This window comes from Condylura cristata, unplaced genomic scaffold, assembly GCF_000260355.1.
Source record: "Condylura cristata isolate star-nosed mole 26May11 unplaced genomic scaffold, ConCri1.0 scaffold00001, whole genome shotgun sequence".
NCBI lineage: Eukaryota > Metazoa > Chordata > Mammalia > Eulipotyphla > Talpidae > Condylura > Condylura cristata.
In genome coordinates this window covers 62,582,422-62,598,809 of record NW_004567102.1, presented here as the reverse complement: position 1 = coordinate 62,598,809, position 16,388 = coordinate 62,582,422, and the positions used below count along the sequence as shown (strand labels likewise).

The 16,388-nt window shown below is 42.3% G+C and overlaps 1 protein-coding gene across 5 annotated transcripts in view; it reads right to left on the bottom strand.

Annotated features, from left to right (window-relative positions):
• The window catches only part of TPD52L1 (tumor protein D52-like 1), an 84,223-nt gene extending 72,646 nt beyond the window's left edge, over nt 1-11,577 (bottom strand). For all 5 annotated transcript variants that reach the window (XM_012720811.1, XM_012720862.1, XM_004673827.2 and 2 more), the window contains exon 1: nt 11,344-11,577. In XM_012720811.1, coding sequence (XP_012576265.1) covers nt 11,344-11,362 — 19 coding nt within the window. In that variant the 5' untranslated portion in view covers nt 11,363-11,577. The remainder of the gene's footprint in view (nt 1-11,343) is intronic.
• Between the last annotated feature and the right edge of the window lie 4,811 nt (nt 11,578-16,388).

Below are 16,388 nucleotides of genomic sequence, written 5' to 3'. Positions count from 1 at the left end.
CACATGCAGAAATCTACATTTGTCATTAGAAGCTTTTCAGAATACTCAGAAACTCAAGCATGCTGCTAAGCAACAGCCCCCAGGATTTTCAAAGTCCTGCCATCCAAAACACACACACCTTTCCCCACTGCCTTCACATTCCTTCAGCAGGCTGCACTGTTAAATCAATAACTGAGTCACAAGGGACCAGAAATAAGATCAGCTCACTGAAAAGATATGGACTGCTGGCATTTTCCCAATGATTTATTAAGTTCTCATGAGAGAAGCAATAGAAAAATAGGCAAAAAAAAAAAAAAAAGAAAACAAAAAACAGTTCATTCTAAAAATGCGTGCACACAATAAGCAGCATTTGAAGGTCTGCTATGCATATCTTTAAGCTTTCATCCACATGAACAAGGAAGGAACAACTAAAAAAAACAATCACTAAGATATTGATCCTCTTCTTATAACAAATTTTCAGTGTGGTTTGGTAGGTAAAAGTTATGCTTCATAAAAGAATTCTGCATGTGGGCCAGATGTCCATCAACTTATATGTTTATTTCTAACTTCAACCTACTCATGTTTCCTTAGCTCCAGACAGCTATTTTTAGCCTTGGGGTAGGTGGTGTACAAATTCCAAAGGCTTTTCTGATAAAAAAGATGCATTAAAGATAGTAGCTTGTTGCCTAAAGTCTACAACAAAAATAAGGTGATAAACTCATGAACAAAGGACCTTGGTTTGTTCACCTACTTCCTGAGTAGTAAAACCCAGCACAGAGAATGCTCCAGGCATATTCATAAGAAGTGAATATGTGAATCTCACCTTTCCTTTCAAGTGCTATAATAGCTCTCAAGCTCAGTCCTAAGCAATTCACATGAATCATCCCAACTCAATCATCACAAAGTCCCCTGAGTGGGCACCATACTCACCATTTTCTAAATAAGTAAATGAGAATTGGGTAGTGAAAGGTCAATAGCTAAGCAGTGACTGGACTGGGACCTGAATACAAACCGTTATGTCAACATCCATGCTCTTCACCACCAGAATCGAGTTCCATTTTTATGAAAGATTTTTTACTCCTTCTGCCTTCTCCCCCAAGAGCACAGTCATCTTCTCAACCTGAGAAATAGCTTCTGTGGGTACACAGCCATGCACTAAATGAGAAGTGCTAGCACCCACAATAAAATTTTAGGAGCTACTTTAGACACTGAAAATGTCTAACTTGGCTACAAGCTTTCCATATAGAAAATGGAACAGCAGCTTAATGTACGCACGCATGCACTCTCAAACACAAGCACAGATTTTAAAGCCACATGTGGAAGGAGTGTGAAAGAGCCTTTTAAGAATATGCTAGTCAGGATTTTCAAGTATCCAACCCTGTCAGGTAAGAGATGAGCAGACAGAGGCCTAGAGAGGTGAATAATAGTGTGGAGGAGATGCCGAAACATGAACCCCTGGGCTCCAGGCCAGCGCCCTCTCTCTGCACTGGGTTGCTGCCCAAGAGAGGTGTGATGAAGAGACAAATGACAAAAACAACAGAAAACAACTAATTACCTAGACCATTTGTTGGGCCAAGTGGAAATACTTTGGCTGGAATGACTGAACAGGCACAACCTCATAATTAAAGGCAGAGGTGGGGGGATGGGGTGCAGACTAATGAGACAGTTGGACTCCAGATTCCTCCTGGGAGTGTGTGCTCACATCCACACAAGAACACAGAGCCAGGATGCCGAGGGCAGGAAGAGACTAGCTGAGAGCAAGTAAGGGCTACATTCAGTGGCCACATGTGGTAATTGGGCTCTGGTTTTAGAACAACAAACCTGTCACAAACATGTTCCTTTTTATGGGGGAAGAAGGAGGGAATGGAACTTATATTTTTGTTTATCTAACTACTTTGTTTCCGTTATTTCCCTCACATTGATTTTTTTTGCCATTCATAATGCTTATTTGATGCTCAGCGAAGCGTGTAGAAAGAAACTCAGTCAGAATGGACAGACTTTGCCACTTACTTTATTAATTTAATAAAACCCTTTTCTAGGAACTGTAGATTAAGCAGTGACCAGCACTGTAAAATATCTTAATCTCATGGAACTTTTAGGAGGGGTGGGAAGTGAAACAAAGTTAGACTAGTGACTCAGCATGGCCTCGATGAGGACAGATGGGTTCTAGGAGGGCCGATAAGACTACTCATTCCAGACAAGGCTTAGACAGATGAAGGCTAATCCCAGGGCTCTACAGTCAATGGATCCGGCATTGCAGAGAGTCAGATTTTTCCCACTTAGCAAGCAAACAAATTAGCCTGCCAGTTTCATGCTTGCTGGCAGAAGACACAGCCTCCTGGGTCACAGAAAAAAAGACAGTTTATTACTCACAGTTATAGCAGTAGCCATAGTAACATCAGTGCACCAGCTCCCCGAGCCCTACTTCCAAATGGGAGACGTGATGAGAGCCAGGTGTTGCCTGTTTACAGACAGGGGTGTGATACAGGAGAGCAACACTGAGATTTGGAAGCCCATTTTACACAGGGGCTACTGCAAATCTGCTTGGCATCTGGTCCAGCAGGAGACTCAGTCTTTATTATCCTGAACAGTGAATCAATCTGTCCCTAAGAGAAACAGTTTTTACCTTCCAGCACTGCAAAGAGAGCATCCTTCAAAAGCTAGTTCAGAGGCAACTAGCTCTTCGCGTCTTTACTCAGAAGACCCGTTGTGCAGGAACTTGAGAGACCTCAGGAGAATTGTCTCGTCCCAGAGGAGTGCAAGCACCAGGTCTAAGGGTAACACTTGCCAGCAAAAAGGAATGAGGAAGCAAGTCAGGAAGGTATCTAATAGTTTTTGAGGGAGAGAGTTTGTAAATTGAAAAACTCTGGAGAGAAGCAAAGGGAGCAAACTGGGAGAACTTTAGGAGACAGGTCAGGGAAGTAACAGGGGAGGGCAGGAGCAGGTCAGCAGCGCTATCAAGCCACTAAAAGGACTCCACCTTGAGTCTGACTGATGTGAGGAGTTATTGCAATTTTCAAGAAGGGGTGGCATGATAATACGCGTTCTGAGAGGATCCTGTGATTAGTTAGTTGGGAACAAACTGAAGGAAGATTAGGACCAATGTAGAGGGAAGAGCTAGAAGATCCCCTAGCAGGTAGACTAGCGACAAGCTCCTCCTGAAACCCACGGAGAGATGATTGCAGCCTGGCCTGAGTGTTCGGCAAAGATGATGGGGAGTTGTTCAACTCCAGTAGAGCTGACATGAGAGACTGGAAAGGGAGTAAACTTCGGAGGCAGGTTTTGGGCTTCTGCACTGGAAATGGAGTTGCCATTTATTGAGATGACTTTGTGAGAATGAGGGATTTTCTGAAGGAAAAAGATTGGAAGTTCAGTGTCAGACATGTTAAGTTCAAGAAGTATATTAGACTTTGACTGAATTTGAGGGGCCAGGGCCGACTGGGGAAATAAATTTGGGAGTTTCCAGTGTCTGCACAGTCAAGAGTTCACCAGGAGAATGAGTGTAGGCAGAAAGCAAAGGGGATTAAGGTGGGGCTTATGAAGGAGGAAAAAGGAATTTGGTCTCCTGAAAACTAAGAGGCAACATGCTTCAAGGAGGATGCAGTAAGCAAATGCGCCACATGACACAAATTAATTAATATAAGAACTGAACTGGAATATGTATATATGTTTTTTTTAAGATTTATTTTTTTTATGCATACAGAACTAAGGTAAAGGCCAGAGGTGCAGGGTGTGAGAGGATTCACCAGAGTGGGGAGCAGAACAGAAAGATTGTCGAAGTACACTGCTGAGGGGAGCAGCGGGTGTGTCATGAGAGGTCTGCCACACCACATGGGTCACCTCCAGGGTTGGGATCGAACTCATGCTGAAGTGGCTTTAGCTTTTTTTTTTTTTAAGATTTATTTATTTGTGCATACAGAACTGGGGTACAGGCCAGAGGCGGCGAAAGGCTTCACCAGAGACACAGTGGGGAGCAGAACAGGTGGATCAGATCGACAATGTACACTGCTGAGGGGAGCAGCGGGCAGGCCAGGAGAGGTCTGCCACGCCATGTGGTCACCTCTGGGGCAGGCGGGAATCAAACTAGTGCAGAAGTGGCTTTAGTTTCTTAGTGCTGTGCTTTAACCCACTGCGCCACCAGGGAGTGCCCAGCTTTAGCTTTTTAATGCTGTGCTTTAACCCGCTGCATCACTGGGGAGGGCCCTTATATATATTTTTAAAGAAAGTTAATTTTCTCTTCCCTCAAATCAAATGGAACCCAAATCAAAGCTACTATGTGGGATAATAACACCTCTACAGTGTATAACAGTTTCCATTACATTAATCCAAAATAACTGAGAAAAATCTGAAATCAGGTGTGGGGTGGTGGGGACACAGACATCGAACAGCCAGAGACTTTGAAGGAGATCCTTTCCCAACACCCCATCCCAATTTTGTTTTTGTTTTTGAATGAATGGGCTCCACTTCCAGGACTTTAAGAAAGCACTTTTGATGAACAACAACAAAAAATTCTAGTTATGAGAAAAATGTATTTTGTAATTTCAAAGAGGTTGGAGGACTCTGTTTTTAGATGGGGAGAATGTAATTTGTACAACATACAGAAACCATAGGTAAGTGTGGAGATGAGGTTGAACACACACAGGTTTCAGTGTAGAGCATGTACACTGGCCAGAACGCAACACCACAGTGCCAGATTTCTTGTCCTTTGAGAAAGCAGTATGTTGGTGTTGAAGGGGTGTTCTTGTAGATTTGTGATTTTGTACTGGGAATTTCCCTCACTTTGCATAAAATGCTACACTTCTTAGAGATTCACATTGAAAGGAACCACTTAAAATTCATTTTTCCTTAAGGACACAAAGTTTATTTTAGTCAACTCAAATTCATTAAAATGTTCTGCTGCTTTCCCTGGTGCATTAATGATGGCTCTTAATTTAATGCACTTCTTCTATGTTAAGTAGTCAATGAAAAGGAGAGTGACAGACCTGAAAATCCACAATTTGGGGTCATTCATTTTGTGCTTTGTAGCTTCCAGGTGTTGCTGGAGGCTTGAGTAAGGCTGAAACTTCTGAAGAAGCTAGGCTGAAGACTGAGGCCACCTTAGGCTGAAAATTTAATAGACATTGCTACAAGCACTTAAGGACAAGCACATTGATACTATCTCTTATTTTAAACTCCTGATATTATTGGGTAGAGATGAATACCAAGTGGAGTAACCCCTACATATTTGATCTGGTTTCCCCCTACAGTTGGTGATAAAATTCCATACTGGCTCAAAGAATCATGCCATGTGACTTCTGTAGCATTCTTCATTTCTAAAGCAGAAAGCTGTTGGTATCCAGACCCCACCTCTCACTGCCACTCCAACTGCCACATTATGGGGCTTATTCTTGCAGACCTCATTCTGGGTCAGATTCACATTCTCAGGCCTAGATGCTGCCCACATACTGAGATAGACAATGCAATTAAATCCTGCCCGTTCAAGCCCCGCTGGACATGTAGAATATAAAGCAACACTCTGTTATTGATAATTTTGCATACCAGCTGCTTATGTTAAAGACAGGGTATAGACTACTAATTAAAATTCCAAGGCCTGCAGTCAGTCTCTCTGGTTGCAAATCCAGGCTCCAACATGCCCAAACTGTATGAGCTGGAGACAGTACTATACTATCATAACTACTCTATCGTTCAATGTCCTCACTTATAAAATGAAAATAACACTATCTTTCTTGTGACTTTTTAAAATCTATTACATAACATTTGGTTTAATGTATAGCATGGTTTCTAGCATAAAATAAATGGGGACACTTCTATTGTTATTATCAACCTCAAATGAGAATTAGATTTGATTAGCACATTAGTACTCTGAAACTTCCACAGGGATGGAAATCTGTCCCCTCATTTGTTCTATGTGTCATAACCTACAGAGATGATTCTTTTTTTACTACCTTCCCTGGAATGATGACCAAATCATCTGTTTCCTGTCGGCATATATCATCCCACATATATAGGAGTATACTCTTTTTAGTGGGGAAACTCACTTTTGAATCAAGTGGGCCTGGAGTTAAATTCTGCCTTCTTAATATTTTTTTAAATTTTCAATTTCCTTGAATGAGCTAAAAGTAATGCTATCTCTCATGGTGTTATTGTAACAGTCCAAAACAAATAAGGCATGTAAAATTCTTGGTATATATTCATAAAAGCAACAGCAAATGTCCATCTAGTCCTTACCATGTGTTTGAAGCACTTTACCTGTATCTCATTAAACCCTCCCTTCAATCCTATGACATTTGGTGTTATTTCTATCCTTATTTTACAGATGAGAACCCAAGGCCTAGAAGAATCAAGTAATTTGTTCAGGGTTATATTGGTGGGAGATAATAATGAAAGGATGAAAATATAAGCAGTTTGCCTTGATTCTAGAATTTTAGTCACTATCCCATGTTATCTCTTAATAGTGCTTGATGAATATTTGCTATTATTATAGTAAACAATAAATATTTGTTGAAATAATTACTTAACAAGTCATTTTTTGCTGAAGTACTTACTGTATCTCATTCAGAACCAAGCTGTATTATAGACCACAAAAATAGACTCTCTTGCTTATTATGATTCTTTTTTTTAAGCAAGCTCACAGATTTTGATTACCTACAGTATTCGGAAAACAAAATGTACTAAGGAAAGCAATTCAAAACACATTTCAGTGTACTGTAATATCTACTGAGTATAAGATTACATTTTATAAAGATTTATTATAACAATGGCATAGGTTGTTACAAATGATCACTTCATTTAATGTATATATAACTATCCACTTTAAAACTTTTATTTAGGGGGAAAATAAAACTATATGAGGTAGCTTTGAATATAGTTAAGACTACTAATAATAATCTTTAAAATCATAAATCAAAACGCACATTTTTTAGCTTTTATAATTCAAGGTTTATGATTATATTCCTTGAAGCTAGCAAAATCATTTTTTTCTTGTGTAATCTGATTCCCACAAAAAAGAGAATGAACTGGCCCTCCCTGGTGGCACAGCGGGTTAAAGCACAGCACTGAGAATCTAAAGCCGCTTCCGCATGAGTTCGATTCCCGCCTGCCCCAGAGAAGACCACATGGCGTGGCAGACCTCTCCTGACCCGCCCGCTGCTCCCCTAAGCAGTGTACTTCGCCGATCTGCCTGTTCTGTTCCCCACTCTGTCTCTGGTGAAGCCTCTTGCCGCCCCTGAGCCTCTGGCCTGTACCCCAGTTCTGTATGCACAAATAAATAAATCTTAAAAAAAAAAAAAAAAAGAGAGAGAATGAACCTACTGCAATTTGGTAGGGGAAAGAGGAGTTATTGCATTGTAGAAAACATCATCCCTTTTTACAGAGCAAGAATTTGTTTTCCATGCAGTATTAACAAAGAGCGTATAACTGTATTCTTCTTATGCTTCATTCCTTGTCTCATTTTCCATTCTTTATCTATTTGATTTTCTTTGATCTATTTCCAATATCTATTTACAATATTTTGCTATGTTTTACATATTCATATACAATAAACTGCCCTAAATTCTTCCTGGAAAAAGATGAGAATAAATGTCCTGTAAGTATTATGGAACATACATATATATTCACTTTAATGGAATTTGCAAACAGGTAGGAATAATCTGCCATTCATTACTTCATGCCATTAATGGACTTCTGAGAATCCTCCTGAATACATTGTCTCAATATAAAAATAGCTATTGGAGTAGGCTGACAAATATCCTCCAAAGATAGCAGGTCCTAATCCCTGGAACCTGTAAATACTATCTTATCTGGAAAAAGGGTCTTTGCAGATGTGATTAAGTTAAGGATCTTGAGATGGGGAGATTATCTTGGATTAGCTCTCTGAGCCCTAAAGGAGATCACAAGCATTCTTATATGAGAGACCGAGGGAAATGTGACAGGCAGAAGAGAATTCATTATCTCCAGAGGGGCAGAGTTTGGAGAGATGGCAAAGAAGGCCAGCAGGAACCAGAAGCTGGAAGAGACAAGGAACAGATTCTTTCTTAGAGTCACCACAGGGAGTGAAGTCCTGCTGTTATCTTGATTTTGGTCCAGGGATAGTGATTTGAGACTTCTAGTCTTCAGAACGGTGAAAAATAACTTTGTTGTCCTAAGCAACTAAATTTGTCATCATTTTGTTACTGTAGTCATAAAAAAGGAATATGACTACTAATCTGAATGCATACAAGTGTTAACTAAAGAGCAAATTTTCCTTTTAACATTGAAGCTATTGGGGAAAACAAAGTTATTTTGACAGTAATGAAATATTGACAGGTAGTTTTAAAAGATGAGACTTTTTATATTAAAGAACTGCCACATTTTTTTCAGAAAATGCTTACCACCCTAGTCCTTCTCTAGTGTATTAATTATAGTAAAGCACCATTTGCTTGAGCTGGTGAAAGTCAGAAAATACTGTTCCATACTGCCCCTCCTCGAAATCCCACTTCTGTATTTGCCCTTCTGCCAACTTCCTAAGATGTCTTCTTTTTCAGCTGGACGTAATCCTTACAAAGTCAAAGGAAATACAAGGGAAATAGGTGTGGAGCTGTGTACAAATGATGACCATACACACCTAGCTAGGGCTTTTCTGGAAAGCACAGGTTCATCTAATCAACAGTTGCACTGAACCATTCATCTTTGTTGACTCCAGATCAACAAAGATCAATTAGCAGATCAAGAAAGTGAAGCCATCCCCACCCTAGTTAATTCCAAAATGAGCTGTGCTGACGACAGAAATTTGCACTTAGGAACTACAGGACTCTTAAAAAAAGGCAAAATCCTTTAGCCAAGTGGAAAGATTTTTCCTTTAATATACATTAGAAACATTTCATGAGAAGTTTTACCCTTAAAGAACATAACATATCTGTGGCTTAAGTGAACAAAAGTCATAAAATGAATAATTTCATGTATTAGGGAAATGAGGGCTTAAGAGCGAAATATCATCTGGTTGTAGAGTACCACACTGGGACCCCTCGCCTCCACCTGCCTTCATACCCATTAACAGTTATTTTGACTTTTCTTCCTAAGTATTTCTTAAATCTGTTCACTTTTCTCTTGCTGGTTGATCAACACCCTAGTCTCAGACTCCTTCAGGCTACTCCATTTGCTATTTTTTTTTAATGTTTACTTATTTATGCTTAAAGACCTGGGGTACAGGCCGGAGGTGTGGTGGGTGAGAAGATTCACCAGAGACAGAGTGGGGAGCAGAGCAGGCTGACTGACCAAGTACACTGCTGAGGAGAGCAGCAAGGGGGTCAGGAGAGGTTTGCCGCGCCATGTGGGTCAGCTCCCTGGTGGGGGATCGAACTCCTGCTGCAGTGGCTTTGGAAAGCTTCAGAACGCTGTGCTTTAACTCTTTGTGCCACCAGGGAAGGCCCCCATTTGCTTTTCAACTGTTCTACCCACCCCCTGAGCTTCCACTTTGTCATGAGGGGAAGGCTAAGACTGAGCAGGGGGCACAGGAAAAGTGGGAGTGGGGGTGGGAATTAAGTCTTATCTTTCCTGTGAAAGTGGCAGATTTTGTTCCTCTCTACAGAATAGGGAGAAAAGCACTACCCATCAACTAGAACTGTCTCGAAATCAGTCAACACATGCAGAGAACAAAGAACAGAAACAGGGGCACAGCTACTTTGTCATTTTGTTATCCCCTAGTAGACATAGAGTTTTTCAGCCTGGGCTTGTTGACTAGTGACCCTTTTTCATCTCATGGACACAGTTGCAATTTTACATTCACCAAAACAGCTATGCCAATGAATGGCCATCCTCTTCCTTAAAATTCATGCAGCAGAAATTAAGTCTGTGTCTGCTCCTCCTAGCACAGTTCTGGGCAAAGGAAAGCACTGAAATATTGAATTAAATGGCCCCACCAAATCAAACTAGTAAAACAACCCAATGTCAGCGATGGTTCCACACTACTCTTTATATGGCTTCAGAATCTACAGAATATTTCCGAGCTGTAGTTTTTCTCCAACCCTACTGAAAAATAAAATTACCTGGGGAAGCATTTACATCTCTGGGCCTAGGCTCCAGAGACTGTAACCTGATTGGTTTGAGAGCTATCTGATTATTTAAAACTCTCCAAAATAATTCGAGTCTGCTCCAGGGGTGGTCTCAGCTGCTTTGGTTCAGGAGCAAAGTCCTCCAAGGCCACCTTTGTTTTTGAATTTGACCAAATAAGTATCACCCTTGGTAGAATTTTCCTTTCCTTTTTAGAGAGTGGGGTGGGGTGGGGGAACCGGGAGCAGACAGCTTTTAAGGGCAGGATCTTGGCTGTGGAAAGAACCAGAAGGATTCCTGCTATTCAGACAACTGTAATCCAGGCACCTGTTGGGTGTCTCCAAGCCCAGGCACCCGCCAAACCCCTTCCATTCAGGACACTTCTGCACCCAGAGGGCTGCTGCACATGGTTAGAAACCTTTTCTTTTTTTTCTTTTTAAACGGGCCATCAACGATTCAAAAGCCATCACCAAACTCCTTACAGTAAAGAGGAGAGCTGGTGCTGATTGTTTGAAAGGCTGAACTCCACAATCCGTCCCTCTAGCCGATGCTCCCCACGTTGACTTCCAGGGTCAGTGTCCTTTCTAAGGCCTCGTGCTCACATCAGCCCACCTCTGTTCCTTTACACCGTCTGCTCACTCCCACTCTTGCACCAAGCCATGGAGATGCCCTAACTCTGCTTGAGGGTAACCTCCGGGCACGAGGCTGCCCTTAGAGAAGCCAGGAGGGGTGGCCAGACCGCGGCCGGGCCCTCGCGTCAGCGTAGGCAGAGGTCGCTCCCGCACCGCAGAAACCCGGACGCACGTTTGCGGGAGTTCAGCGAGTGGGTTGCGCTCCCCTCGCCTCGGAAGGCCGTCCCGGGGCCCTAGCGGCCGGAGTAGCCGGGAAATCCCCAGGCTCTGCGGAAGCCACCCTGTTCCGCAAGGAACTTGCTGCTGCAGGACCAGAGCCTGCGGCTCTGGGCCAGCGGATTCGCGCTCCCTCCCCACACCCCCGAGGGAAGGGAGAACGAATCCCGCCTTAGGACCCCGCACAACAGGTCCTCTGGGGCCCGAGGGGTGGTGGAGGATGGAAGGGGAGTAGGCACTGCTGGGGAAGCTGGTAGCTTTTCGTGGGCAAAGCGACTTCTTTACTTAACGTCTCCTTCCCTGGCCCCCCCGTCTCAGCAAAGCCTTAGTTTGGGGAAGCAGGAATTACCCGCAGGCACGGGTAGGAGCAGAGTTGCGGACGTGTGCAGATGCACGGATCCGCTCTCTCGGAGAGCAAAGTTAGGCGGCGCAGGAAAAGCGCCTCTACGCGCGCCTGGTCTGACCCCTGGGGCGCTCCGCGACCACTCACCTTGTGCCTGCGCCTCCATGGTGGCCGACTTTTGACTGAGCGCGGCGGGAGCCCCGGCGCTTCGCAGACAAACAGGCAGCGGCGCCCCAGCTCAGACCACAGCTGGCCCCGCCGCTGCGCCCTGTCAGTGCGCGCGTGTCCTTAGCGCTGCGTGGAGGGGGTGGGCGGCGCAGGGCCAGCCACCACTGGCCGCTCTCGGGTACCTCCGCCCCTTCCAGTCCACCTGCCCAGACCGCGTCGGGAGGAGCCCACCGTCCAGCGCCACCTGCCGGCGACTGCGCGCATCGCATCCGGCGGAGGGCGCCCACTCCAGCTTGGTGGGGCGCTCAGGCCCAACTCCAGCCTGATTGAGCTGAAGTCGCCTGAAGGGGATTGTGAAGGCCTGGGAGAGGAAGAGAGTAATCTGAACCAGTGCTTCTAGAGCAAAAACAGTCCCCTCGACGAGCTGGTGCAACATTTTCACAAATGACCAATAAAAAACCCTCCAATTCTGTTTTATAATACTTTGTTGAACATATTTTGTTGATTCATTGAGCTCATAGCCGATCGCGCCATAACTCATGCCTGAATCGAGTTTATTAGGTTTATTTGAGTGTGCATTTTCGCCCTACAGAATCCTGCACTTAGGACACTAGTCTCCACTTCTACTCTAGGGTTGGGGTGATTTTTAATAGCAAAATCACTCAAAAAACCACAAAAAAAGTCTAGTTGCAGTTTGTGAAAAGAGCACTTGTTTTCAATCCAAGAACCCAAGAAGAGAGCGCATGGTCTTGTTTGACCTCAACTGGGAAGCCACTTGTCCACCCAAAGCGTTAGGGTCACATCTCTGCCTAAGTTTGGGGATGACCCTGAATGAACTGTTTGATTGGAGGCTTATATATTAATTTAAGTAGAAAGGTGAATTCATAATTATGGAATCTGTAAATAACAAGCATCAGCGTAAGTTGATGCAGTAATCATGTTTCAAGAGAACAGATTAGAAACCAAGGGTCCTCTACCAAGCCAGGATAGAAAGCAGGCCTGGGATCAAGAAGGAGCTGTGTCTTACTGGGTCTTTAGCTATTACAGATGGATGGTTTCTCTAGCATGGACACAGTCTTCCTCTGTAAAACAAAATGTAGTCTTTATTTACAGATTGGTCTTAAATGATTTGCTACTTTTCCCTGTATTTCCCCCTTCTTTCAAATAAATGGTAAAGTCTGTCAGAGGGAACCGTGATTCATAGATGAGTCCCTCATATTAGCCACTAAAGAACTTCACACGGATTCAAAACTCAAAAAAGGATTTATTGAATAAATAATGAGCTGATCAGGTTGATTTTATGCATGTGTAAGTTACTCTCAGCATCTATAACAGTGAAGGCATCTTATCTTTTTGCATGAAAGTAGCAACACTTTCCTGGCACAATAGGTCAGTGTTTTTTATTATGTTAAAATGTCCCTGACTTACAATCATTGCCATTAAAAATTCTTCATAGAACACCAACTATGTTTTTTTTTTTTTTTATGACTTTTGATGACAGTGACTAGGAATGCACTAAGCCATGAATCAGAATAGGTGATTAAGTCACCTTTCCAGTCTGTTCAATTGTTCTGGTCCTCTTTACCCTGGAAATTAAACACCAAGTTAGGGCTGACTCCCAGCTGTTAAAAGGAGCTAAAAATAGTTAATGGCTTTTCATCTTGAGTCATGTAACCTTCATCTAAACTCTGACTCATTTTTTTTTCTGATTTATAAAATTTGAAGCTACTACCAATCCCTCAATGTCTCATCATTGTTTATAAAAATATTGATATTCATTCAGAAATAGTTATTGGATATTTTCTCTGCACTAGACACTAAGGATACAGGTAGAAGCTTTGATACATTTGTTCCAGGAAGTTCATGGTCTGCTGAGATTGAGGGTTAAACTGAAGTTTTATTAAACAGAGTGAAACAGTGACTTTTCTGCCAGATTAGCCCTCATGTGAGCAGTGAGGGAGGTCTCTTAACTCTGAAAGGGCTTGTCTCAGGAAGGAACACATCTGGTAAGTTGCGATAGCGCACAGAGTGGAATAACCATGCAAGGCAATCCTTTCTTTTCCTTTTTACTCACCAGTATGAATTTCTTTAAGGTCTAGTAAAAGGACCATGTATACCCTCTTGTTCTTCATCTCTGTATCTATTTCATATGGAAAACAATGGGTGTGTATTCCATTAAGTCAAGGAAATCCTGGTTCACTCCTCCTTGATAGATCCTTTTGCAGAGATGGGGATGCAGCTGTTACAATGACTTAATTTACAAACATAGTGAGCAGCTTTTTTTTTTTTAAATTCCTTCAGAATTTTTAGACAGGGGTCCTCCCTGGTGGCACAACAGGTTAGAGCACAACACCATGAAGCTATCACAGCCACTGCAGCTCAACTTCAATCCCCTACCAGGGAGGTGACCTACATGGCATGGCAGACCTCTCCTGACTGCCTGCTGCTCCACTCAGCAGTGTATTTGAGTCCATCTGCCTGTTCTGCTCTCAACTCTGTCTCTGGTGAATCCTTTCTTCCCTCCTCTGACCCCATGCCTCTGGCCTGTACCCCAGTTTTTGTATGGATAAATAAATCTTTTTAAAAATTTTAGACATATTCACTGCATCCATTACTTATGTATGGATGTTCAGAGTTTGGAGGGAAAAAAGTGCTTTCTTTTCATTATAAAGAGAGTTTATTGTTTAATTGTACCCTGAAGTTCCTATATACATGACTACTATAGATTATTCCTTTACACATTAACACTTTGAAATATAAAATCATTTTTAAATAGCAATCTTTGGGCCCTCCCTGGCAGAGCAACAGGTTAAAGCTCAGCACTTCGAAACTAGCCACAGCACTTCAGCACCAGTGGAGTTCGATCCCAGGCCAGGGAGCTGACCCACATGACGCAGCAGACCTCTCCTGTCTTGCCTCCTGCTCCCCTCAGCAGTGTACTTCATTGATGTGCTCCCTACTCTGCCTCTGGTGAATTCTCTCACTGTATTTGCATCTCAGGTCTACACCCCAGTTTTGTATGCATAAATAAACGAATCTTAAAAAAAATAAAGAGCAATCTTTAAAAGACATTTTAAAAGTACTGGATTTCTAATATCTTAATGCAAGAATGTCCATCCTTGACAATACTGACATTTTCTACTAGACGACTATTTGTCATGTTTTGAGGTATGTGGGCCTATCCCTTGTCTTAAATCACTAGATGCCAGTAGCGAAAAACTCCTTAGTTGTGACAGGCAAAGATTCCCCACACATAGCCAGAGTCTACTGCAGGACAGTCACTCTCAGGTGAGAATATCATTTTAACTCAAATCATATGACTGAAGATCATATGACTGGAAATTATTCCTGTGGATACAGAGAAGCCTACACTACAGAACTGACCTGGGGAAGGGATTTTTGCTCATTTCCACAACAAGCTGCTCTTGGAGTTTTCCTACCACCTTCTGTTGTTCCCAGTTATTCTTCATTGCCTGCCTGAATGGATGCCATTGTCCAAGAAGGAAGAGGGGCTTCACCTCACTCCCAGGAGAGAGGAGAAGCAGGAAAGGCAGCCACTGTTCTGTAAGTCTACATGGAGAAAGGTGTTCTTTGTCTTTTTTTGAGGCTGACCTGATCTGCATCAGTTTTGCCCAGTGATGTACTTGACCTTAGTGGGCCAGTGTTCTTAACTCCATCTTTTATCCTTTTTTAAAGGAATGAGTGAAGTTTTATGTATCACTGTAACTAAGCCTATGAAGTGTTTTGCTTCTTATAAGAGTGAGTAGAATCTCCACAAAGCTCCTAGAAGCATTTCTTCCCTTTTTTAGAGTATTAAGCATCAATTGAACCACAATGATGGTACAAACCAAAATTTAGGATTTGAAATACTGATATAACATGTGGAGTGAAATCATCAACTTCTGGTGTTGTTGAAATAAGAGGAAAAAAAAAAACCTGTGGACAAATTATCTGTGATGGTAAAAGACATTTACTCACTTCTAGTTGTACTCACCAGAGGAACAGCGGAGGAAAAGAGAGAAGATGACTTGGTCACTTTTTCTTGCCTCTCTAGCCATTATCTATCTATCTATCTATCTATCTATCTATCTATCTATCTATCTATCTATCTATCTATCTATCTATCTATCTAATCTATCTATCTATCTAACTATCTATCTATCTATCATCTATCGATTATTTCCTTACATCATTTGTCATTTTTGTGCAGTTATTGGTTTCTCCCCTCAATTGCAGGCCCCTTAGTTCTCCCACCATGGTGTCCTCTCTCAGTGTCATCTGTGATGTGTGAACCATCACCAGAGACCCCTTTTTTTCTTCCCTCCCCTGTCTTGAACCTCACCTTCTCCTCCCTTTGCTGTTTGCCTAGGCTGACTAAGCCTGCCTAAGCTTGCCAGCTTTGTCTTTTTCTTGGTTTCTCTATATTCTGCATGGAAGTGAAACCATCCAATATTTATCTTTTCCTTCTAGTTTACTTCAGTTGGCATAATCCCTACACACTTGTCCTTTTTTCTGTTGGTCTTTTTTTTTTTTTAACTTTTACTTCTGAATCTTTATTCTCTGTCCTTATTGGAATTTTGAAACCACTAACTTCATTCTTTATCCAGAGCCTTGTCACCAAGTCTGGAGCTTTCTGCTGTTGCTTAATTCAAACTCATCCAGTTCTATCTTCTTCATGGTCTTTCCCTATTCTATATGATTTTTAGGGATGTCCTGTTCCTACTCCCTTATTATCTTTGCTAGGTTTTGAAGGTATCTAATATTATTTTGCAGGTTTCAAAGCATTTAATTCATTCTGTCTCTTGTCTGGGTCTATACACATTTCTCCAGAAACTTTAGCTTCTTTCCATCTTTCTTTGACTCCTATCTAAGGAGTCCATAAGAAGATTGTTTTCATTTTTCATTTTTTTTAAAGATTCATTTTCATATACACACAGAACTAGGGTACGGGCCAGAGGTGCAGGGGCAGTGAGAGGATTCACCAGAGACATAGTGGGGGGCAGAATAGGCAGACTGATGAAATA